The 26460-nt window shown below is 40.9% G+C and overlaps 3 protein-coding genes across 8 annotated transcripts in view; 2 read left to right on the forward strand and 1 right to left on the reverse strand.

Annotated features, from left to right (window-relative positions):
- Window positions 1–2156, reverse strand: part of HIBCH (3-hydroxyisobutyryl-CoA hydrolase) — an 88056-nt gene extending 85900 nt beyond the window's left edge. The window contains exon 1 of one of the 3 annotated variants that reach the window (XM_004276937.4): window positions 2002–2156. In XM_004276937.4, coding sequence (XP_004276985.1) covers window positions 2002–2036 — 35 coding nt within the window. In that variant the 5' untranslated portion in view covers window positions 2037–2156. The remainder of the gene's footprint in view (window positions 1–2001) is intronic. The other 2 variants (XM_004276936.4, XM_033400279.2) reach the window with 2 other exon arrangements.
- Window positions 1–26460, forward strand: part of PMS1 (PMS1 homolog 1, mismatch repair system component) — a 596068-nt gene that overhangs the window by 461956 nt on the left and 107652 nt on the right. The window lies entirely within an intron of this gene.
- The window catches only part of INPP1 (inositol polyphosphate-1-phosphatase), a 34904-nt gene continuing 19046 nt past the window's right edge, over window positions 10603–26460 (forward strand). Inside the window, exon 1 of one of the 4 annotated variants that reach the window (XM_049712154.1) lies at window positions 10603–10621. The gene's annotated coding sequence lies outside the window, so the exon portion shown is untranslated. Of the gene's footprint in view, window positions 10622–19772; window positions 20032–26460 lie in introns of those variants that run through there. The other 3 variants (XM_004276939.3, XM_033400293.2, XM_004276938.3) reach the window with 3 other exon arrangements.

The following is a 26460-nucleotide window of genomic DNA, read 5'->3' on the forward strand; positions in this document are numbered from 1 at the left end:
TAGAACACTATCTCCCAGGAGCTATAACAGGACAGTAAATATTGTTGAATTCATGAACTAAACTGGGGCCTAATCTTTGAAACCCAGGCTGGGAACTTTTTATTTAATTCCATAGGTAGGAGAACACCTCTAAGAGCTTTTGAGCAGAGGAATGGAAGGCACTGAAGTAAACTTCAGCAAGATTAATCTGGCAGTCATGTGCAGAACCTATTCAAATTGGGAAGAGATAAGTCCATTAATCAAGTTTCTGCAAAAAGAACAAGTGATAAATGAGAGGAATGTTCAAATTCAAATCAGCAGGAAGAGATAAGGATTGGGAGTGTGGGAGAACTTAGATAACTTTAGGAATCTAGAAGAATAGATAGTGCTATGAAGTTGAAAGTGCAGAGGAGGAATAAGGGTTGCACTTATGTGCAAATGTATATTTGAGGTGCAAAAGAGACATTCAGGTGGTTGTGACTAGTACTAGAGCTCAGGATAAATCAAGGTTAGACATACAAATTTGAGAGCTATCTTCAGAGAGAGGTACTTTACTGGGGAACTACAACAATAACAAAAAATTCCAAGGGCTGTATTGGCACTAGGGCAAGATAAGTAGTGGGGAGTGGTAGTAGGAAAGCAAGACAGTGACAGAAAAGCCAAGGGAAGCCAGGGTTCAAGGACTGCCCAACAATGTCAACCACAGCACAGGGGCCCTAGTTCCTCTCAGAATACTGTGGCACCCTGTTCCTTAGTACATTTGTAATTAGGCTGTCAAGACTGGATGATACTGGCCTCAGGTCTCTGCTTTGCCAGGGTAATACCCACTCCAGGGCTGGCCCTGGAAAAGGCATCTCCAATCAAAGCCCCCAAACCAGTCCAGGACTCGCCTAATCAGTCTGCACCTTGCAACTGCGCGTGCAACAAAGCCAATCTGAACTCTGGGAATGACAGATTCTTTCCCAAGTCAGTTAATTTTGTTAACTTTGTTAACAAAGTTAACATGTCTTCCCAATTTGTTTCTCAATTAACGCGGTATTTGCTCACAGCTTCAAAAAAGCATCAGCACTGATTATATGTACCGATTTTCTTTATATCTGCCAAGTTCCTCTGTGAGCTGGTTAGAGGCACAGAGACAACTAATTTCAAGGTATTAAAAAAAAAAAAAAACAACGATGAAGGAAAGCAACTCTTCGATTTTTCTTCAAATACTGAATAACCAAGTGCATGGATACAAGGTTAAAACAACTAGACACATTGCCCTAAAACTGAAAGTATTCTTAAATCAAAAAACCACTCCCATCCCTTTGCCCTAAAGAAAAATCCAAGACTAAAACCCCCCAGGAATTTCAGCTGTGAGGCAATTAGCCGGTTCTCCCTTCAAGCAGCCTGAGCTGAAACCTGGTAATGCATGGGAGCAGGCGGTAGGCCTCAAGACTGCTCCAGCCTAACTTCCTACAGTGATTGCTACCAGATTTCCTCAGCTGAGCTCAAGCTGCATTGAGTAGCACTTTCAAAAGTTAAACACGTTTGCACACATACTCCCCCAAGCCAAGCTGTGAGGCCGCAACACTCGCCTCAAAGTTCCAGACAGCTGCACTAACGCTGGAATTACGCGACACAGCTGAACAACAATCACACCACAAGCACAGATAACAACTGGCAAAGCACGAGCGTTTGTTAGCAGCACAAAACATGCCACAAAATTCCCCCAAGGTGAAACCCTGCGTGTCCCCCAAACTTACTCAACTTTGAAAAAGGAAAGAAACGGGGGTCAAGTCTGCATTAAGGGCCAGAGAGGCAGAAAACGAAGGTGATGCTGCAAAGAAGGTGCTAGAAGGAGTGACACCGAGACCCAGAAGAGGGCTGAGGGTGGTCCAGGCGGGTCGGGACTCGGGTCTGAGAGCTGCGCCTCCAAGGGCGACTCGAAACGTCAAGGCCAGCCAGTCCCCACCGCCCTGACCTTTTCCACCCGGGCGAGCGCAGCCGATGAACCTGCCCTTAGACCGCTCGCTCACTCACCTCGACATGAGTCTCCACATCTCCCGCAGCCCCATCGCCAAACCACTCGAACCTAAAACAACCCCGACCCGGCAGCCCGCTCGCTTGGCTCTTCACGCCACACGTCAGACCCGCCCACCGCCGCCCGGCGCCGCCAGACACAGACTGCAAGTCCTCCAGAGGGCTAGAGAGGCCTAGGGCACGACTTTACCGCGGCGCGTCGCTGAGGGGCGGGGCGAGAGCCACCTACTGAGGAAATGGTTGAGGGAGATGGGAGGTGGGAAGGGGCGTGGCCTGGGGAGGGGCGGAGCCGGGGTGCAGGCGGTGGGCGAGGCGGGGCAGGGCTGAAGGAGAGGTCAGAGAGCAGAGGCGGGCTGAACCGGAGGGGAGAGTTTGCTCGCTTGGGGCTCTCCTGGGAAAAACCCAAGTGACCTAGACAGCTTAGTTTGAGTAGCAGAGACTGACAGGAAATACTTTTCTGGAATCTTAAGATTTTTTTAAAACTAAAAATGTAAACTTGGGACTTCCCTGGAGGTCCAGTGGTTAAGACTCCGCTCTTCCACTGCAAGGGGCAGGGGTTGCATCCCTGGTTGAGGAACTAAGATCCCGCATGCCCTACGGTGCGGCCAAACAACATTTAAAAAGTAAACTTAGTATTCTTTTTTTTTTTTTGGCTGTGGTGTGCGGCTTGCGGGATCTTAGTTCCCCAACCAGGGATCGAACCACGGGACCGCCAGGGAAGTCCCTAAGATTAGTATTCTATTCTGAGAATCAAGCAGATGAAATACACGTGATAAGAGGAGGACATTTACTGTAATTTATTCCTAGCCTAACATAGCAGAATTTCTTTCATATTAGGATTGAGATATTTCCGGTTTTTTGGAAAAGTTATAGTTCCCCAATCTTCCTTAATGACAGACAAGAATTGTCTCCTTAAGAGGTGATATATATGTCTTCAACTAAACTAAAAATTACTGTTATCAGCAAAAGCATAAAATTGCATCTAGAAAGTAGCCTACTCTTTAATGAAACAAATTTAACTCAACCACTAGTATCAACTATTATGTAGACACAGAAGAATGTTCCTCTGCATCCAGATACACCCAGATGTCCAGCAGCAAACATTTCATCACCACTGAACCACTGACACATTTATCAGGAAGGAGGAATTCAGGGAAGAATTTCAGAGAGAGGGAATTTAAAGGAGTTAGCCTTAGCAAGTTAACATCTGAGAATATACTGTCAAGCCTTTGGTCAAAAATTACCTTTCTACCTAGTCAAATATAATTATCCAAATACCCATTGAACAGAGGGCAAACTGGCATCACAGAAAGAACTCCTGACCTACAATTCAGTTTTTAACCTGCTGTGGGAAATTGCTTTTTGACATCACCCTCATTCAGCGTGCACAAAAAATGAACAATCATCAGCATGGTTTACTGGAAAGACCAAGGGCTTTCCTGCAAGCCCAAGATTAAAATCTTCCCTGTCCCCCTAGCTTCATGTGTGTGTAACCTGTGTCTCACAAGGCCCCATGCTTAGACGGAATCTGCCTTTGGTTTAATGCTCTGCTTGTAATAAATTTTGAACAAGGGACTCTGCATTTTCATTTTGCACTAAGCCCCACAAGTTATGTCGGTCCTGACCTGCCTTTAGCACACTCATTTAGTGTGCTAGTTTAGTGAATAGTTTAGTGAATTTGGGCAAATTATGTAACCCAGGACCTTTCTCAAAAATGTTTGTATTATTTTGGACTAAGAATTCTAGTTGCAGACAATCCATAGAATGGAAAACAAATCTGCAAATGATATATTTGATAAGGAGCCAGTATCTACAATATGTAAAGAACTATTACAACTCAATAATAAAAAACAGCAAATAGCCCTATTTTTTAGATGGACGATGGATTGAAAAGACAGTTCTCCTGGGACTTCCCTGGTGGCACATTGGGTAAGAATCTGCCTGCCAATGCTGGGGCACGTGTTCAATCCCTGGTCTGGGAAGATCCCACATGCTGCAGAGCAACTAAGCCCCTGCACCACAACGACTGAAGCCCATGCGCCTAGAGCCTGTGCTCCGCAGCAAGAGAAGCCACCGCAACGAGAAGCCCGTGCACCGCAACGAAGAGTAGCCCCCACTCACCACAACTAGAGAAAGCCCACGTGCAGCAACAAAGACCCAACACAGCCAAAAATAAATAAATAAATTTATGGAAAAAAAATGACAGTTCTCCAAAGAAGATGTACAAATGATCAATAATCATATGACAAGGTGCTCAACATGCTTGGCCATCAGGGAAGTGCCAATCAAGACCAAGATAAGATATGACTTCGCACCTACTAGGATGGCTATCAAAAAGACAGAGAATAACAGGTGTTGGTGGAGAATTTGGAATCCTGAATACACTGGTGGTAGGAATGTAAAATGCTATGGCCATTTCAGAAAAAAAGTCTGACAGTCCCTCAAATGGTTAAACATAGAGTTACCATGAGACCTAGCAATTCCTCTCCTGGATATACACCCAAGAGAAATGAAAACATAATCCACACAAATCTTTATAGGAGCATTATTCATAATCACTAAAAAGTTGGCCCATATGTCTAACTGGTGGATTTTTTTAAGTGATATAGCCACACAATAAAATATTATTTGACAATAAAAAGAAATGAACTGCTGATACAAGCTACCACATGGATGAACTTTGAAAACCCTGCAAAGTGAAAAGAAGCTAGCCACAATCGACCATATTTTGTATGATTCCATTAATATGAGTGTCTAGAATAAGCAAATGTATAGAGACAGTTTTGTGCTGTCAGTCTTTTTAATTTTATCCTGCTGGTGTGTGTATAGTATTATCTCATTGTGGTTTTCATTTACATTTCCCTTGTATCTAATGATATTGAGCACTTTTTCGTATACTTATTATCTTCTTTTGCAAAGTGGCTGTTCAAATCTCTTGCTCATTTTTAAATTGGGTCATCTTTTTATTAAGGTTTGATGCAATAATTATCAATTGCTGTTACAAATTACCCCAAGTTTAGCAGCTTAAAACAACAAACATTTCTTATCTCTCTGATTCTGAGACTCAGGAATCAGAGAGAGGCTTAGCTTGGTGGTTCTGGCTTAGAGTCTTTGCTGAGGTTGCAGTCAAGGTGTTGGCTGGGACCGCAGTCATCTGAATGCTCAACTGGGGCAGAAGGACCCAGTTCCAAACTCACTGACAAGCTTGTTGGCAGCCTTCAGTCCCTCGCCATAGGGGCTTCTCCATAGGGCTGCTCACAATATAGCAGCTGGCTTCTTCCAGAGTAAGTGATCCAAAAGAGAGAACCACCAAGATGGAAGCCACCATATCTCTTATAACTTAATCTTGGAAGTGATGTACCATCACTACTGCCTTATTCTATAGGTCACACATACTACCCCAGTACAGTGTGGGAGGGGACTACACCCACCAGGGTGTGAATACTAGGAGGCAAGGATCATTGAGGGCAGTTTGGAGGCTGGCTACCACTCTTTTTTTTTTTTTTTTTGACTGCATTGGGTCTTCGTTGCTGCACACGGGCTTTCTCTAGTTGAGGCAAGCGGGGGCTACTCTTCGTTGTGGTGCGCGGGTTTATTGCGGTGACTTCTCTTTTTGTGGAGCACGGGCTCTAGGGTAAGCGGGCTCAGTAGTTGTAGCTCGTCGGCTCTAGAGTGCAGGCTCAGAAGTTGTGGTGTGTGGGCTTTGTTGCTCCGCAGCATGTGGGATCTTCCCAGACCAGGGATTGAACCTGTGTCCCCTGCATTGGCACACGGATTCTCAACCACTGTGCCACCAGGGAAGTCCCTGGCTACCACTCTTGAATAGTTTTTTCTTCTCTCATTGCCAATCAGTCATCGAGGCATACCAATTATTTCTTTGAAACATCTCTCAGATTTGCCCACTCCTCTTAACACCCCGCTGCTACCATTCTAGTACCCACATGTAATTCATTCCAGATCTAGCCTCTCTCTTCTCTCTCACATCCTTCAATTCACTCTGTATTTCACTGATAACAAATCTTCCTAGGATGCCACTTTTGACTTTTTATTTAGCTGCTAAAAACTCTCACAGTTGTCTATAGCTATATTGTTCAACATCAGACACAAGTGACTATCGAGCACTTCAAATGTGTCTAGTACAACTGAGGAACTGAATTATTTTTAATTTAAATTTAACAACTGAACCAGTACTTTTAAAAAATTTTCTTTTAAATATTGATTACATATGAGCCACGTCTGGGTGCTCTTTCTTTTCATTGCCTTCTTTCTTTGGTCACATGGAATCTCACACAGACTTGTGGAATGTCTGCTTCTCTCTTGGTGCTTTATATAGTCACTGAAGGCCTATTATGATCCAGGTGCTATGTTAGGTGTTGGGCCCTGCAGCCTTGGAGGTTACATGGTGCTATGGAAGCACATAGCAGGACCACCTGTCATCGTCTAAGAATCAGAGAAGGCTACTCAGAAGAACTGACTGTTTTAGATATAGGAAAACTCTGCACAGATGAAACAAAACGTGACTCCAGCATTCTGATAGTGGCAAGGAGTGACAGGATGGTATCAGATCACAAAGGGTCTATGAAGCTACCTTACGGGTATTTAAGCAGAAACATGACAAAATCAGATTTTAATTCTATCAGTATCACTTTGAAACATGGCCAGTTTGTCTGGCTCCCCACATCCTTTCCTATATCTTTTCTACACCTTCATACTAACTTGACTTTTAAGAGGTTTTGACTTGCCTTGGTTTGTTTGAGCCCAACTCTACTTCGTGACAGCATCTCACAATATCGCTTTTAAATCATTATCTATTTACTTATTCATTTTGCTTTTGTCAAACTTACTAACTGGCCCATCTGTTTCTCATTTTCTGAACTCAGCATAACAAGCTGATTAGCCTGGTTTAACTTTTTTGAGCTATAAATGGGTCACCTTGGATCATGAGGTCCTGGGGTTTAACCATCTATTTGGATACTGGGGATGTTTATGAGTTCCAAGATTAGGTGGGTTTGGCAGGCAATGATGGGTTCTTTCTCAGATCATCAACCAGTATCCATGCCCAGTGTACTGATTCAAAGAACAGCTGATAAAGATAGGAGCATTAATAAAATAGGAAATTTCAAAAACAAAGATGGTTTCTGTTAGAAAAAAATGTGTATGTGTATGCATAGAAATATTCTAGAAGAATATATACCCAAAATGTTAGCAGCAGTTATCCTTGGCTGGTGGTGGAAATAGGGGAGACTCATTACTTCTCTATTATTATTTATATTTTCTATTGTTTCTCTTGAGAGTAAATAATTGTTTTGTAACAAAAATAAAAGTGATTTTTAAGGACATAAAAAATAGTACAGGGCTTCCCTGGTGGCGCAGTGGTTAAGAATTGCCTGCCAATGCAGGGGACACAGGTTCGATCCCTGGTCAGGGAAGATCACACATGCTGCGGAGCAACTAAGCCCACGCACCACAACTACTGAGCCTGCGTGCCACAACTAATGAAGCCTGTGCACCTAGAGCCTGTGCTCCACAACAAGAGAAGCCACCGCAATAAGAAGCCCACGCACCGCAACAAAGAGTAGCCCCCACTCGCCACAACTAGAGAAATCCTGCGCACAGCAACAAAGACCCAACGCAGCCAAAAATAAATAAATAAAATAAATTTATTTTAAAAAAAATTACACAAAACCTACCACATTTTTCTTTATAGATAATTCTCAAAATACTTTTGGGGTGAGTTTTTTCTTTACTACATGCACTGGGTTTCTAGTAAGTTGCCACCAGGTGATGAATGTATTGCATCAAAGAAGATTGAAAGGCTTACGTTTTTCCATAAGGTAGTGCCTCCAAAACAGATTTCTTACAAAAAAACTTTCATACATTGCTTGATTTTGCATGCAAAACTGTGTCCTTAATAATTAAAATTAAAATACATGCATAATTCTTACATACACAGCATAAGATATAACATTGATATTATAAAGCTCTGTATTTTCAAAAAATGTAAACCTTGGTACATAATAATAGTACAAATGTCTATTTGCATGTCTATTTCTTTGGAGGAGGAGAAATAAAATCAAATGACTGTCGAAATAGTATGCTTTTCCACTCATATGGGAAGACTTTGAGTCCTTTTCAGAGTCACTTTTGTATTGTTCTGGTGTTTGGTTGCTGAGGCTTGTTACTATTCTTAATGCTATATTCACTTTTCCAATGGAAGATAAAGATAGAGGGTAAGGAAAGAGAAGATGTGAATATCAGTGTTCTGTGCAGCTGCAATGCTCAGTAACCCTCCTTTGAGACCCTGGCCTCCAAATCCTAAATTAAAAAACCAAAACAACACATCCTATGTTATTAGTGGTAAGATCAATCGAAATTTGTAAAATTTCTGCCTATATTTAGGAGCAAAATACTCACTTAAAACGAAAAGACAGTGCAAGGCAAGCCAACAATGTTTCATATGTGTTTTTAAGATTCAGGGATGAGGTAGGAAATAATTTGCAGCTGACGAAAAATTTATGGTAAATGGTAACATCAAAGATTGCTTTTTTTCAAGTTTTAAGTTGTGACTTCAACAACAACAAATGAGAGACAGCTGCTGCTGTACACTCATCTCCTCCTAGACCCTGGAGTATGTTGCGGACAAAACCTCCGTAATCACCCAGGAGATAAGACTATCTAAAGGGATGGTGGGCAGGAGACCAGAAATGTCAGTGGAGAAGTGCATGGTGACTGGGAATTAGCATCCTTTTCCTCATCTTGGTGTCAAGCAATAGTCTGCAACTTTCATTTAACTCATTGGTCCTCACAGAAGCATCAGCTGAACCACATTTGTTGCTATTTCCAAGATAAAATTTAACTGTATATGTCAGGTAATATATTTAACTTTTCTTGTGAAAAAAGGAGAGGAAAAATATCTATGATGAAAAGAACTGGGACTTCCCTGGTGGTCCAGTAGTTAAGACCCCTCACTCCCAATGCAGGGGACCCGGGTTCGATCCATGGTCAGGGAACTAGATCCTGCAAGCATGCCGAAATTAAGAAGTCCGCATGCCACAACAAAGACCCGGGTAGCCAAAATAAATAAATAAATATGTTTTTTTTTAAGTGTTTAAAAAAAAAAAAGAACTATGTGAACAACAACAAAAACAGGAGACAAGTATATGTTCTTTCTAATTTTCCAATGTTTTCTTCCCATTTATAACATTTCATTTGTGGAAACTCAAAATTAATCACAATAAGCAAACATTTCAGTAAACATTTCAGTGTCAGTACATTCTGTAAGAAAAAACTTGTGAAAAGCATTTAGGATCAAAAGTTCAATATCTGTGAAGACATTATGAAAGCTAAAATTATTTTTAAGTTGTGAGGTGTTAGGAGTAATAGTACAACCCCACTGGCAAAATATATTTGTCTCCTAAGATTACCTAAATAATGATGAACTTTGTGTATCATAGAAGGAAGTTGCTTAACAAAATAAAAACACAGTATAATTTGCATATGAGAGATCTACTTCTTGTCTCCTCTTGCCTTTCCAGTCTCTTGCTGGCTTAAGTTTTGTGGGGTTTTTTATATTTATTTATTTATTTTTGGCTGCATTGGATCTTTGTTGCTGCACGTGGCCTTTCTCTAGTTGTGGCGAGCAGGGGCTACTCTTCGTTGCAGTGTGCGGGTTTCTCATTGTGGTGGCTTCTCTTGTTGCAGAGCATGGACTCTAGGCACGCGGGCTTCAGTAGTTGTGGCACGTGGGCTCTAGAGCGCAGGCTCAGTAGTTGTGGCGCACGGGCTTAGTTGCTCCACGGCACGTGGGATCTTCCCCGACCAGGGCTCGAACCCGTGTCCCCTGCATTGGCAGGAGATTCCTAACCACTGCGCCACCAGGGAAGCCCTGGCTTAAGTTTTTACCAGAATAATTTGGTAACATGAGGTATGGAGGGTGTGGTTTTGGGAAAGAATTTGATTCTGCATATTAGATGTTTTAAACAAGCTTCTTAAAGTTCTATTTTTGAATGCCTAAGAAGTTTAAAGAATTTTAATGCACTTTTCCCTATGAAATTAGTGTCATATTCACACTTACCATGTAATATCCGAAAGATAGATTACAAAATTAGCAGTTCTGAAAATAAACTAGGCAAATGTATTCCAAAGCAAAATACACAAAAGGAATAAGCAATGAGGATATAAATATTCAAGATAACAAAATATGCAGGAAATTGTTTTACAAACTAAAGAGTATCAGGGAGTCTCCAACATAAGTTGATTTTAGGGTCTTCCATGGATGGCTTAAGTAAACAAGAAAATATTCAGGAAAGTCTAACAATTGGAGGAAATGACTCATTGATAATATGCTTGTTCCAGAGGAAAAACTTTGTACTGAATGGCAGAGAATTCTACACCTAATCAGTAGGGGCTGGGCTGGGCAGTTTACTAAAAAAGTGTTCAGATGAAACACAGGGGAAGTCCATCCAGAGTCCCTTCCCTGAGCTTTTTGCTCTCAGATTCCAGCTTTTAATTCCCTTGAAACAGAGGGAAACTCAGATCCTAAGTAACCATATACTTCAAGGCTTTGGCATTTATTATATTTTACATCTTGGAATTCAGTAAGCAACCCTTCTGTGGAAAGGTAAGTGAAAAAAAAAGACAATTCCTATTTTATGAAGTTTTAAGTATATGTACTACGTGTGTATGTGTTTGTGTGTATAGGGTGTGAGAGAGTAAAGATAAACACTCAGGCCTGGTGAAACTTTGTTAGAGATAAGCCTATGTTCCCATACCTTGGAAAGTGCTTATAAATATATCTGCATGACTTGTTCTAGAAATTTACCCTTTGCTTTCTTGGGATCTCAGCTACATGTAGCCCTCAATACCACGCTCAAAGCTCCCTAGTTTATATAGTTTAGTAAATTTGCACTGCAATTTAAGAAAAACTCAAGGAGTTTTAAATATTCTATCTCAAATGTTAAGGATTCTTCCCCCAAATCTTTAAGAAAATCATGGATATGCTTTGTTTTCATGAGAGTTGTTCAGCCTTTTCTAAGGAAAGTATAAACGAGTTATATTAGTGATTTTTAAAAATTTATTTGTTTTATTTATTTATTTTTGGCTGCATTGGGTCTTTGTTGCTGCACGCAGGCTTTCTCTAGTTGTGTCAAGCTGGGGCTACTCTTCGTTGCGGTGCACGCATTTATTGTGGTGGCTTCTCTTTTTGCAGAGCACGGGCTCTAGGGCATGTGGGCTCAGTAGTTGTGGCACACGGCCTTAGTTGCTCCATAGCATGTGGGATCTTCCCGGACGAGGGCTCGAACTCGTGTCTCCTGCATTGGCAGGCAGGTTCTTAACCACTGCGCCACTGGGGAAGCCCTAGTTAGTGAGTTTTAAAGGAACACAAAAATAAGATTGTGCAATATGGTGCTAGGAATCTCTTACAACTAAATCAATTCAAATTTAGTTCTTGTGTGAGTAACCTACATTTTTGCCTATCTGTTAGCAACCTAATATCTTATGGTTGAGTCATTTTTACACATGCTTAATAGATGAGGTATAGGTGGCAAATGCTCCAAAACTCATAATCCAGTGAATTACAGTCAAAACCAATTTCAAGTTTCCAACAGCTGATTTCAAGCTGTGAGGTATGACAGTGGCAGGCATGCAATGTTGATCCATGTGACAACAATTGGTGACCTCAATGCTAGTTTGCTATGACTGAGTAAAGGATATGACTGAGTCTAGGAGGTTGTGAGAGCTGCCTGCTGACACTCTGCCATCGACCCTTATGCTAGAAGCCTTGGCTAATGTGTCATTAAAAATCATATTTCAAAGGAATATTTAATGACATGGTGAAATGCTCATATATGATGATTAAACAGCAGTTTACAAAACAGTATGCTTAGTAACATTTGTAGAAATAACATATACATAAACACACAGAGAAGATGGGAAGTTATACTCCAAAATGTTAATGGTCATAGAATTTGGTATGGGTTTTGTTTCATTCTTTATATTTTTTCATGTTTGCTCAAAGTTTCCACAACTTGTCTTCATAATGCATTACTTTTATAATAAGAAGTTAGTTAATAAATTTCATCTGAAAACATAAATATTTTGAATATTTGGAAAGAGTGAATTTTGGTGGAGAATTACCCATTTGCTATTAAAAACTTTGCCATTGGCACAGTAATCCAAAGGCAGATGAATGAAAGAAAATAGAGGACCCAATATAGCCTAGGTTATAAAAGAGCTTAATACATGATGTATTTGTCATCAGAGATTAGTGGGAAAAGGATATCTGTTCAGTAATGATGTCAGGAAAATTGGCTATTTGGATATCAGAAAAAAAATTTAGATATTTGGTTGGGGGAAATCAGTTTAGAGCTTCTCAAAATAACTTCCAGATTATTAAAGACTTAAATCTAAAAATTCAAATAGTAAAAAATATCAGGAGAAATGTAAGTGAATATTGATCTGATCTTTGGTTTTAAAAGGATTTTCCAGGCATAAAAACAAAGATCCATAGATTTGACTACATTAAAAATTTTTAAATTTGTAAATAATAAACACCCTTCAATGAAAGGCAAACTAAGAAAATTATTCATAACAAAAGTGACAAAGGGCTGCCATACTACTACTATACTGTTAATTGAATTAAACAAGATAAATAGTAAGTCTCAAATATTGCTAGTTTGTGAGCTCCGTGAGGGCAGAGGCATAACTGTATTGTTTGTCATTTAAATTTATTAGCATAATACCCAGATATAAGGAATTAATATGTATTGAATGAATAGAGGAGTGGTCGAACATGAAAAGGCAGCTAAAAAAAGGTGGGAAGGAAGAGGAGAAAAGGAAATACAAATGACAAATAGACAAGGAAAGAAAAACTCTCAAAAATAATAAAAATGCAATTAAAACTATGATGAGAAATTAGGAAATGTTTTTTGTTTGTGTGTATTTGATAATAGATGCAGTAATGAGGAAAGCAACATCATTCACAGTGAAGAGTGTTTTGAAGGGCAATTGGCAAAGTCATATGGTTGACCATGTAATTCTAGGAATCTAACCTAGAGAAATATAATAGACACTTGATATTTATGAAGGATATATCTTCCAGACTCTTGGACTCTCCAAATCTTTATTTTCAAAATGTGCTCCAAGGGGCCCGGGAATTCTGCAGGGATGTCCTAAGTCTGCCTCAAAGATGAGAAAGAAGGTTCCCCCAAATCTGTATGTGACTTTTATATCATTTATATGTTAGGCTTGATATTTACGAATATTTTCTTATGGATTCCACTGAAAACATCAAAATTTGAACACCACTATATTGTAGTATATGATTTCTTCAATAAAATGCAATGGAGTCTTACTTCTCAAAACGTGTCTGGAGAAGTGGAGAACAATAGTCAAAATGTTACATTCCCAAACACTGGCCTCACCGTAATTCAAATTCCTGCTTCAGGAAACTTGTAAATCATTCTATAATTACCTTGCAAATAGTCAAAAGCTCAGATGTAAAATGTGAGAATACAGGGCCTGTTGCATAAGAAATAAAAGATTTGTGATCCATGATGTTCACCAGCGTTGTTGTTTTGTTTTTTTTTTGTCTGCGTTGGGTCTTCTTTGCGGCATGCAGGATCTTTCGTTGTGGCACGCGAGCTCTCTAGTTGGTGCGGGTTTTCTCTCTCTAGTTGTGGCGCACAGGCTCCAGAGCACGTGGGCTCTGTAGTTTGCAGCACTCGGACTCTCTAGTTGAGGCACAGGGGCTTAGTTGCCCCGCTGCAATGTGGGATCTTAGGTCCCCAGTCAGGGATGGGACCTGCATCCCCTGCATTGGAAGGCGGATTCTTTATCACTGGACCACCAGGAAAGTCCCTCACCAGTGTTCTTTAATACATCAGTCTGTCCTAACAGGAACCAACTTTCACTTAGGTGTTTCGACAGAAGAGATTTTATTGAACTATTTACATAAGTTTTGGGTTAGGTTTAGGGCTGGGTGAAGGGAAACAATTCGATGTGAAGGTACTCAGCCTCTTGCAACAGTAAGAAGCTGTTACCACTGCTAGGACTGAAGGGATAAGGGGAGGAGATCAAATTAGCAAAGCGGTAGGGGCTGCCTTACAGGAGCCTTAGAGGCCCACAGCAGCAAAAGAGGTGGGAAGAAATACCCCAACCTTTTTCCATTATCCACTCTCCAACCTGCTTTTGGTATCACCCACTGGTCAATCTAACGGGAAGCCAGCCGGCAAGAGAACCCAGAGAAAATAGTCTATGAAAGTGCTGCCTTCTGAGGCACAGAGTCCGGCAGAGAAGGAAGGAAAATGGATCTGGCAGACAGCAAGTAGAAAATAACCAGCATACTTACAATAGTGAAATGCTGGGAACCCAGATGTCCAATAATAGAGGAATGCATAACTAAACGAACGTATTAACCATTCTTCAATTAAGTAAATAATGGTAGTCAAAAGATCATTATGAAAAAAAAATAGCAATAAAAGAATCGTTTTGTTAGGAAAAAAAGAAGGATCATGATGTGTTCAGGGAGCACACAGAGAGAGGGGAAGTAAATTTGGGGAAGATTTTCTCAAACTGACAACTAAGGGCCTTGTTGCTGCCCAAGCAAAATTTCTTGTATTTTTACTTATTACAAAAACAATACATACTCACTATTGGAAACACATACATACAACCAAAAAAACCAAATATCTACAATCTCATTCCCACCCCAAGACCACTATCAACATCTTAGGGTGTTTATATCTTTCCAGTTCTTCTTCTATGCATATATACACATGATTATGTTGTATTGGGGATAACATAGATATTCTTTGGTAAACTATTATTTTTCCACTTAACAAATCATGAATACTATCTCATGCAATAAATATCATTCTGAAAATTTTTTAAACATTTAAAACTTTAAAAAAACTTGTTTCACACCTGGTTGTAACTAATTTCTATCCTCAGACGTTTAGTTGCTTTATCCTTTTGACTATTACCAAATCCACTGTGATGAACTTTCTTGCAGTCAACATTGCACACATTACTAACCTCAGGCCAATTTCAGGCCACAACCGGTTTTTCTACAGCCCTCAAGCTAATAGCTTTCACATTTTTTCAGGGTTAAAGAAAAAAAGCACACACATGAAGAAGAAAAGCAAGAAAGACTTATGTGGCCTGCAAAGCCTAAAGTATTTACTATCTGGACTTTTATAGAAAATATTTGTCAATCCCTGCATTATGAATTCCCAGAAATGTAATTTTTGAGTCAAAGGGTGTGAGCATTTTTGAGGCTTTTACTGCATTCTGCCAAATTGCCCTCCAGAAACACTGAAGCAATTTATGCCCTTCTCAGCACTGAGCTTGCTCATCTGCCATACATCCTGCCTCAAGGGTCGCTGGCCCAAATCACTAGCTCTATTCTTTTATTCTCAGTCAACTTGAAGGTGCATTATCATTTTACATTTTCACTTCCCTTAAAAATGTTTGGCCATTTGCATTCTACTTTCATGATTTAACTAATTTACATTTTTGCCCATTTTTAAAAACAAGGTATTTATATTTTCTTTGTAAGACCTTTTTATTAAATGAGGATGTTACTCTCTTATCTTTCATATATATTGCACATTATTGGATAATTTTTACTTGTCTTTTAATTTTACTCTATGGGCCTTTTTGATGAAAGCAGTTAAAAATTCTATAGTCAAATCTGTCACTTTTCCTTTGTAATTTTGTCCTTTGTTCCATGCTTACTCTGAGATGAAAAGCAATTCACTTATATTTTCTCCTTGTACTTTGAAGACTTTTAAAACATTTTACAATTTAAATCCTGCTCAAATTTAGTGTCTGAGAAAAGTTTTTAAAGTATGAACAGGTAAAATAATGTGAGTCCTGAAGTCATATAGCTGGGTTCAAATTTGGCCTCACCATATGCTACATATTTGAGTAAATTACTTAACCTCTCTAAGTCACAGTTTTATTCTTTATTGAGATAATAGTAATCCTACCACAGGGTTGATATAAGAATGAACAGCTATAAAACACAAAAAGCACTTAGCCTCGTGCCATTAGCTATCATCACAGCAGCATGAGAATACTCCAGGCAAAAGAAATAACATGTATAAAGGCACAAGGGAATGAAACTAGTTTGTGCATTTAGGAAACTAGATGTGGTGTGGTAAAATGGCATGTCACGTGTGAGAGGGCAGAATTGACAGACGCGAGGGGGAGAGAGGCCTTGAAAGCCATGCCCAGGAGCTTGCTCTCGATAGGACCCGGGAGCCAGTGAAAGCTTTTAAGCAAGCAACCTATTGAGAGGTGTGATGTAGGATCATCTCCGTGGCAGCAAAGTGGAAAGTGGACCAGATTTAGCCCGTAGAGGCATATTGCTGTGTCACAAAAACAGCGGTCTCTTGTGCCACCCCCCTCTCGCCCAATTCCTGCTCCCTAGGGGCAAATTCTTTGTGCGTTCTAACTCTTCTGGTATCTGCTATCTCTTTACTTCCAAATATCAAACTGCTTCTTTTTGTTTGTTTTGTTTTATTTTTTTAACTTTTTAATTTTATATTGGAGTATAGTTGATTATGTTCAAACTATTTCCTGATCTTTCCATCATAGATAGAAATGAGACTAGATACAATTATTAGACTGATTAATAAACAATAATACAGGGGATGGACCAAAAAAATGAATCTGAGAGAGAAGACAGAATGGATCAGCTGGACTTGCTAGTGAGTGAAAGCCCGATAATGGGGTGGGGTGGGATGTGAAGGAGGCGTCGTCTCAGTCAGAGACCATAGAAGCAGGCTGGGAGCAGAAAGATGAGTTCCGCCCGGGAGATGCAAAGTTTTAAGCACCATTTCCTGGACTATGACAAGTTGAGTATTACCCCCAGGCCCCTGTCCTGGTGGTTCCCCACTGCCCTGAGGAGCAAGACTTGACAACTCAGGAGGTTTGGGGAAATGTAGATAAGAAAACCTGCTAGCTAGAACATTAAAACAGAGCTTCCTAATTTCACACCACGTAATGAGTTATAGATATGTACATAGTGGTCTCCTCTGCCCTCCAAGGTGGAAGGGCCCAGTCCCTCCTGCATGAGCAGCCTCCTCTGTTTGCCCCACTTGGGGTCCTGCAGACAAGATTATTTCCTAGGTGTGCCATGAAGTGAAAGGATGTGTGAAGGACTTTAGAAGGCCCGGTGTGCTCACAAACAACATCCAGCCTACTGGGTCACCGGCCAGACCCTTCCTGTTCAACACTCTGTTGCCCTTTAAAAATGTCTACCTATCCCCCCATCATCACCCATTCCTATCACTACCCACCCCATTCAAAGCCATCCTTAAGATATACTGAATCCCACAGTTTAGAGGGTTGAAGCACTACCCACGGTGTGTTTCCGGTCAAGGTGGCTCTAGGCCCACACCTTGTAAGTCAAGCTCCCAGGAGACACTACTAGGGTTTGCAGCACAACCAGCACGCTTGACATTTCTATTAGGACAATGGGACCCGATTGCCACCGGCAGGAAGTCCATCGTCACAGCTGCCAACCCGTGTATCAAAACCATAATCCTCAAAAAAGAGTACGGAAGAATGGAGGAGGAAGATATTAAAAGCGAATTTGCGGGCGGCTACAAGAAGAAAACAAAAACAGTGGATTGTCGGGAGCCACATAGGAAGTGCCTTTGAGTTACAGCACAGACGAGACCCGTAGTGTCAAGCAAAGTTGATGCTATCGGGTACAAATATGGAGAGGCAAAGTTCTCCTCTGCAAAGCTGATGCTGTCAGACATAAATATGGAAAAGCAAAGCTTCCTGAACATAGGGTTTTTTACACTCCCCCTACCCTGTTGAGGCCTCCTGGTGGCTGGTGCCTTGCAATCGGTCTCTCTTGCCCAGTGTTGTAAGCTGGGCCCTCCCTGGAGGAGAAACCTGGGTTCCCGAAGTCATGTGACCAGAGCCGGGGCCCCGCCAGTTGGCGAGGGAATCCCAGGGCAGGTGCTGGGCGTGGAGGCCACGGGGGCATAGGCTACCAAGGTGACAGAGAACTGACCTTCTCTGGGGGCACTGCACCTCGCACACCTCACATCTCCCTGCTTGGCCCCGGAGGATGGCTGGTTAGCCAGAGACGGGTAAGATTCCTCAGGGAAGGAACAACCTAAGACAGGCACAGTCGCAGAGGGGCCATCAGGAGAGAACTTGGGGGCCAACAGAGGTGGGGCATAGACCCTCACCCCCCAACTTTGCAGGAGCCTGAACCCTGTCCCCATGGCTGCTTCGCTTCCCACGCCCAGCTCAGATGGGAACCCAGGTAGCAGACAAGAGACCTGGCCAATGGCAACTGCTCTCCCGCCGCAGCAGGGCTTTGTTTCCCATTTCCTCCGTGGACCACAGCTTTCCTCTGTGTGGTAGCAAGGCTTTGCTCTGTGTGGTTCCCCTTGTCTTCCCCTGCCTTTGCCTAAAGTGATTTTGTAGGATTGCTATTGGGGTTGGGAAATATTCCCAGTTCCGATGGAGGGTTTGAGGAAAGATCCCAACTGAGGGAAAAGCCAAGAAAGATTGTAATCACTCCGGCTCCCTTGATGACTACACCTGAGATCCCCACTCCCAGGCCAGGGCATTGGGCTCGGGGAAATACGACAGGAATGTTTTTGTGGCAAGAACCTACTTTACAAAGTAAATTGGATGAGTTATGGCCTCCCTGGGGAGTTAAAGATATACTAGGAAATTCTTGGGTTTGGTGGCGGGGAAGGTTTTTATTACAATGGGTATATGCGAAATTAGATAGGGTAAGCTTTAAGGCAAATATATATAAGCTTTACTGCTCTTTTTATAAGAATAGATATAAGGGACAAATTATATTTTGTAAATATTTTGCAAAGGACCTTGGTGACAGATTTAAGGTACAATGCCCTCCACAAAGACCCCCTAGGGTTAGTACGTTTATAACACCTTGTTTTGATGTTAAAGGTAAAATGTTACGGCCTGAAGGCATTTATAGATTGTAAAAGAGTAATGTGTTTGAGTTTGTGTTTTGTGTAACCAGCTAACTAAACAGAACATACAGGTATAAGAACATTTACTTCTGGGAAGAATAATGGAACCGCAGATAAAGTTCCTGACCTAGATGTGACCAAGATGTACCTAACCACAGGGGATGAAAGAGACTATAGAGATCAGAAGACTACTTGACCATAAAAACCTGTTTAACCTGTTGATGTAATCTGCTGACGAAAATGACCTTTGTTTTATGGCTTTGTACCTTTGTTTTTGATCTTTGTTTTATGGCTTGTAAGGGGTTTTTGGCTAGGGAACTAGATTGTTAAGATTGAAAGTGAGATTGCCTCACAGTATAAAAGCTTCGGAATTATGAAAATAAATTTGGCAGATCCTTGCATCCTCTGAGGTGTCTTGTGTTCTGTCCACGCCGACTCCGTCTCCCCTTTCGGTGAAACCTGTTCAGCTGGGGCTGGTCCCCGGCAGTGGATGAGGTGACCTTGGAACCCTTTGCTTCCCGGCACTCCCCTCTGAATCATCACGCTCCACTTGCGACGCTGCAGACTCCGGGCTCCTGCAGGCAGGCGTGGGATGCCCCCGTTCGCCCCGGGAGCCTCGAGGCGTCACCGCGCGTTTCCACGCAGTGGTCCGGGGGGAAACAAGAGGGCGGCGGCCTGGCGAATGCTGCGGTCTGCGATCCCGGGAGAGCGTGGCCGCGCGCCGCACGGCTGCGCCTCGCGCTCCGATGACCACCGCCCTGCTCCCAGCCCCTCGCCCTCTGGTTGAGCCTGCGGCCAGACGCCCGGCGCCCCTCGGTTAACCTCCCACGCCCGGCCACCTCCTCCTCCGCCTTTTCCTCCTCCTCCTCCCCCGCCTCTTCCGTTTTCTGGAGGGAAAGGCTGCAGCCTCCTTCTGGGCTCCGCATCCCGGCTTAGGTAATACGCTTTCCTCTTTACGCCCCCCTCTCCTCGGCGCCACAGCCTCCCTTCCTGCTCGGATCCGGGTCCCCGGGCTGGGCGACCAGCACGCACCCATCGCCTCTCCGGAAGGTAGGTGAGTAAATCTGGGCCAGCAGGGCTCGTTGCCTCTCCGCCCGGCCTGTGATGACCTCTGTCCGCTGCAGCGAGGCTGCCACCCGGCCCGGCCCACATCGTTGCTGCAACCAGCCGGGCGGAGGAGCTCTCGAGTCCTGCGGCTCCCTGGGCTCCGCAGAAACGACCCGAAAGAAGTAGACGGTGGGAAGAAAGATTGGCAAACACTTTTTTTAAAAAATTCGATCAGCATTTTTAGGTCGAAGAAGCTGATCTGACAGTTGTCGAGAGCAGTGGCCCGGGTTCAAAGTGTAGATGGCATAGCTGTCAAGCGCCCCTTGGTTTTTGCTTTGAAAGATGCTTGTTAGTGTCCATTGCTGCTGGCTGCCACTAGTGACCTACTAGATGAGCGTAAAATAACATGAAGGGACTATATTTAGAAAACTCTTTGCCTCCTTGCTTTTAATTCACTGCATTTTGAAAGGCGGTCTGGTGAGACGTGCAGAGTTAGTTGGTGTGGCCAGAGTCGAGTAGTGGGGCTGGGGGATGCAGATATTTAACATGGGTTTGGCCGGATCGTGTATACCGTTAGACACGAAGAGCTTGAAAAAAATCCCTAGATTATTTAGTACATTCATGAAGAATACATATAAACAATCAAGGTGTGTACTTTGGAGATTTTCCATTTTAAAGCAAATTTTAAGGCGTTGAATAAGCAGAAGTTTGACCACTGTGTGAATGGCGTTCACTTCAAAAGAACAGTGGATTAAGGCTGTGTGGATAGACCACTTGAGTGCATCCCACATGTTGAATAAAACATTTTTTGGCCGTTTTGCTGTGATTCCTAGCTTTGAAACCAAAGAAGTTGGTAAGGATCAGCCCTGCTCAGCCTGATAATAGTCTAATGATGAAAATAATCCACCGAACTACTATTGACTGATGAATTAGCTAAGTGACCTCATTTTTTACCTTTTAAAATAGGTTATAGAAGGGGGGAAAAGGGGCAATAGAAGAGTTCATTTTTTCAAGGCAGATATTTGTTTGCATTCTTATTTAGAATCTATTTTTAAGCTTTTGTGGATTTTTATACTACTCTTGCAGTTAGTTTTTAGTCATGAAGAAAATTATGTAAAAGGCATAAAGTCACATTTTACTTTTTCATAGAGAAAGCTACCGTTTCTTTTCAAGTTATTGGGCTAAATCACCACCTGGTTGGAAACTGCAGCTTGGACTCATGCCATTTAATGTGGAATATCTTATTACAGATTTAAATTACAGCTATACTTGTGGTAGTTCTGAAAAAAAATGATCATGTCTTATTTGACATATAAGGCCTGTGAAACAAAAGTTATAAAGTTATTCATTATATATTTACTTCTGCTTTTTTTTGTGGCTGCATTGGGTCTTCGTTGCTGTGCATGGGCTTTTCTCTAGTTGTGGCGAGCGGGGGCTACTCTTCGTTGCGGTGCGCTGGCTTCTCATTGCGGTGGCTTCTCTTGTTGCGGAGCATGGGCTCTGGGCGTGCGGGCTTCAGTAGTTGTGGCTCGTGGGCTCAGCAGTTGTGGCTCAAGGGCTCTAGTGCTCAGGCTCAGTAGTTGTGGTGCACGGGCTTAGTTGCTCCGCAGTGTGTGGGATCTTCCCAGACCAGGGCTCAAACCCATGTATGTCCCCTGCATTGGCAGGCGGATTCTCAACCACTGCGCCATCAGGGAAGCCCAGCAAACATTTTTACATGTTCAGTCTCTTTTTTGTGGTAGGCAATCTTAATTCAAGTCCTCTAATGTTACAAGAGCATTTTATTAATGGATTTTTAGTGCAGATTACTGTGATAGTAATCTACAGCAAAATATTGTGCCTGATCATTTCTCTTTCATGTAACAGACTTATTTGTTACTTTTTCTGTGTTCCTAATCAGGGAAGACCAGAATGCAAATTTCAGTAACTTATTTATAACTTTTATTAAAATGACCCAACACCATCTAAAAAAGAAAAAACTTTATTTCAGCATTAAATGTGGTCAATTATATATAAAAACAAATTGACAAAATAAAGTATTAATCTATAAAATAATTCATTAAGATGAATTACCACAATGGAAAGTATCAGTTTCTTTCTCTCTCCATTCCATTTCTTTCTCTTTTATTTTGCTTTTCTTTTTTTTTTCTTTTCTTTTGTTTTAGGGGTGGAGAAGGGTTGTTTTGCTTTCTTGTTTTTATTTTTAATCAACTAAATGTTAAAAAAATTTTAACTTAATTATCCAAGTTTAAATTAATGTAAATATTTACTAACTTTTTAAATAGATACTTAAATTTGTCTTCTTTACAGAGTGATGATGGTTAGGTTTCCCTCGATGCAAATGAGAGTTGTAACAAATTGCACAGGATTAAATTCAAATGACTAAAGGAAAATGTTATTTAATATTGCTTAAGGTAATCCTAATGTACTTAAAAAGATTTTTTTATCATCAGTAGTTTTAAAAATAGGATCTTATCTTCCAAGTTCTAGAAAACCCCTCTAGTTAATTCCTGAGAATTTGCAAGAATCACATATAACCACATGTAATCCCAGTTTGATCTGGGAATCATGAAAGGTCTGTTTTAAAAACTGGTTGATTGTAAGCTTCATGAATAGCAAAGAATGGGGGAAATAGAAATGAAAACTCAGATCAAAAAGGTAAATAGTAACTAGCTTAGACATTAATCTATGGTTGCAGCATTAGCAAGAATGCAAGAGCATTGAGTATATTTGTATATTGAAGTGGCTTTAATGAGCCATTTATATCGTTTTAGTACTTAGACCTTTTCAAGTAAAAGGTACTATAAATATTTTTCTATCACTTTATGTTCCTTTGAAGGCATATGTTACATTCAGTATTATGTATTGTTGTATTCAACATTTGTCAATATCTGTTAAAAATAAACATTTACCTCTACAAAATGGAAGTAGAATGATAAAAGATATGCTGCCATAAACCCAGCCTGCCAAAATGATACACAATGTGATCGCTGACCTTTACTTTCTTGCTATAATATTCAGAGAATATATTTTAGGTCATGTAATTTATCACTGCAGAAATAAATAATAATAACCATCTTCTAAGAAGTTCTGTAAAGAACTCGTTTGAATCATGTTTCCTAACAGTTATCATCCTAAAATTTGCATAATGAATAATCCCTTACAGATTAATTTTAGTGCAAGAAAATCCTTTTAAACATGTTTATCTCTAACGGAATGAAAATCAGTCAATTAAGTTACAGAACTCCCACTGTGTATCATGAGGAGATGGAAAAATTGTGTATCCTGCTCCCAGGGAACCTACAGCCTATCAGAGAGAGAACAATGGTGCCCCAAGGGCAGGCATGGGGGGGTGGGGCTTAGGCCTTCCTAATAATGTTCATTAACCCAAACTGCTGTAGCCTATAAACACACTAAGTATAAAAACCAGCATGATTGCAGTGCAAAATCAACTACAAGGCAAAGAGCCTAGTGCCCTCTTTCAACTTAATTTTCATGACCCCGCCCCAACTTTTTTTTTCATTCAACCAACAAATTAGGTAGATGATAAACATCAAAAGCCTTAAAAATGTACATTTTTTTTGAACCTGTAATTTTATTTGTATTTTACCCTTTAAAAAATTGTAGTAAAAAATATATATATGACATAAAATTTACCATTTTGACCATTTCCAAGTGTGCAATTCACTTGCATTAAGTACGTTACCATTGTTATGCAACCATCACCGCTATCCATCTCCAGAGCTTTTTTATCATCCCAAAGTGAAACTCTGGATCCTTTAAACAATAACTCCCCATAACCTCCTCCCAGCCCCGGTAACCACCGTCCTACCTTCTGTCTCTATGAATTTGACTATTCTGAGTACCCCATACAAGTGGAATTATACAATATTTGTTCTTTTAAGTCTGGCTTCTTTCACTTAGCATAATGTTTCCAAGGTTGATCCATGTTGAGGCAGGTACCGGAATCTCATTCCTTTTTAAGGCTGAATAATAGTCCCCAACCTCTTTTTTTTTTCTTTTTTTCTTTTCTTTTTTTTTTTTTTGCTGAATGCGGGCCTCTCACCGTCGTGGCCTCTCCCATTGCGGAGCACAGTCTCCGGACGTGCAGGCTCAACGGCCATGGCTCACGGGCCCAGCCGCTCCGCGGCATGGGGGATCCTCCCGGACTGGGGCACGAACCCGTGTCCCTTGCATCGGCAGGTGGACTCTCAACCACTGCACCACCAGGGAAGCCCCCCAACCTCTTTTATATGGAAAGTGGATATAAAAAAATAGAGAAGTTTTGAACTGGGACAGACCATAGAAATCATTCCCTCCAACCTCTCTGTCCCTTCTTTCTTTTCCTTTTTTATGTTTACAGAAATGAGGAAAACAAGTCCCTGAGAGCTTACACATGTGGCCAGGGTTTTACACCTGGTTGGTTAAAGGCCAAGCAGAGCCTAAGAACCAGCTCCCCTGTGGCCTAAACAAGGCTCTTTCTACCACACACCCACGGTGGCCCACGTAGACCATAAAAGGCAAGTGTTAAATGAGTTGGTACGGAAAGTAAGTGTTGCAAAAGTTCAAAAGAAAAGATAAAATGACTGAAAAACGTTACATGCAAAAGGAAACGTTCAAAATGGATTTGAAGACTAATACAATTACCGATAAGATTAACAATTATCAAAACTATAAATAATATTCTGCTGGAAAAGTTTCTACAAGCCATACATCTTTCTTTTTGCCTTGAATTAGGCATTAAATCTGTATTTTTAAAAATATTTATTCTTTCCCACAGTTAAGATAGCTACACTGAATCTTCTTCCATTTTTTTATATTCTATGTGATTTCAGGTTTCGTTTGTGACACCTCGGTTGTATGCTAAAACGGTGACAAAGCAATAAAGAGGCATGGACATGTATACACTACCAAACGTAAGGTAGATAGCTAGTGGGAAGCAGCCGCATAGCACAGGGAGATCAGCTCGGTGCTTTGTGACTGCCTGGAGGGGTGGGATAGGGAGGGTGGGAGGGAGGGTGACGCAAGCAGGAAGAGATATGGGAACATATGTATATATATAACTGATTCATTTCGTTGTGAAGCTGAAACTAACATACCATTGTAAAGCAATTATGCTCCAATAAAGATGTTTAAAAAAAATAAATAAATAAATAAAAAAATAAAATCTCTTAAGTTTGTGGCAAAAAAAAAAAAAATATCTCTTAGCATATAAAAGTTTAAGCATATAGTTGGAAGACAGCAGATAGAAAAGAGTTTCTATTTAGTGAAAGTGTTTCTCACTCCCGAGAAGAGGATAGAAAAGGGCCACTAACAAATTTAAAAGTATTTCTAAATGGAATATTTTTTCATACTTTTCAAATGCATTCTGGGAAGACATTGAAATGTATACTTTAGGCAAGTATTATGCTAATGTGGAATACTTATTATGTAGGTCAACTTGCATTTTTTTTCCAGCATTTAATTTTTGTTACAAAAGAGACAATATAGTTGACCCTTAGCCGACCAAGGCCATTATTCTTAGGCGCAGTAGCTATAGCTTTCCCTGTTCTGCTCCTGAATAACTAGTGAGAGACAGAGCTGACTGTTGCACCTGGTGTTCCCTTAAATTGTCAAATAAAAATTAGATGAGTGACGTTGCCTGTCCTCAACCCAGATTTACTGGATCAATATCTCCAGGGGAAAAGTCTAAAAATCTGTATTTTTAATGAGTGTTTCAATTGATTCTTGATCTTACTAATTTGGGAGACACTACTTTAGCACAAGCTCCCATTTACAAGCTACCAGAACAACATTTGAGGATAGAGGACTTCTTTGTGGTCTATTGCTTTGAGCAGCAGCAGTGAGCAAAAATGTGGGCTAATGTGGTACAACAGTAGCCTTACTAGGGTGAGGTAGACTGATCAGCTTAGAAATGGGCATGTTATGTCAACACTGTTTGAAGAATGGGAAGAAGGGAGGGAGAAATGTGAAGGTTAAATAGATGGATTTACATATCCCATATTTAATGTCTTCTCTAACAAAACCAAATTAAACTTACCATTTTTGGCTATTTAATCAACAAAATTAATCAAGATAGGTCACCTCCAGATGTCAGAGCATAATATCAGATTCCAATTTGGTGCTCAAAAATGTGGTTCAGTTGCTAGTCATCCAGATACAGCTTTGTTTTTTTTTGTAAATGAATGTAGAATATATGTAGACTTTGATATAAATAAATATGGGCCCACGTGCCTAATGGCACCTGGGTAATGCTGTTAAAATACACGTATAATAAACAATATGACAAAGATGAATTCTATATTTACAAAGCTAAGAGAAAATTCATAAGCCAACATTTATTGAACACCCCTGAGGTATGCGCTAAGAGTCATAAGAAACCATGCACGTTTAAATCTCCTGCCAGACAAGGGCATAGATAAGCAAACCAATGTAC

The sequence above is a fragment of the Orcinus orca genome, chromosome 7, assembly GCF_937001465.1.
Source record: "Orcinus orca chromosome 7, mOrcOrc1.1, whole genome shotgun sequence".
NCBI classification, from domain to species: Eukaryota; Metazoa; Chordata; class Mammalia; order Artiodactyla; family Delphinidae; genus Orcinus; species Orcinus orca.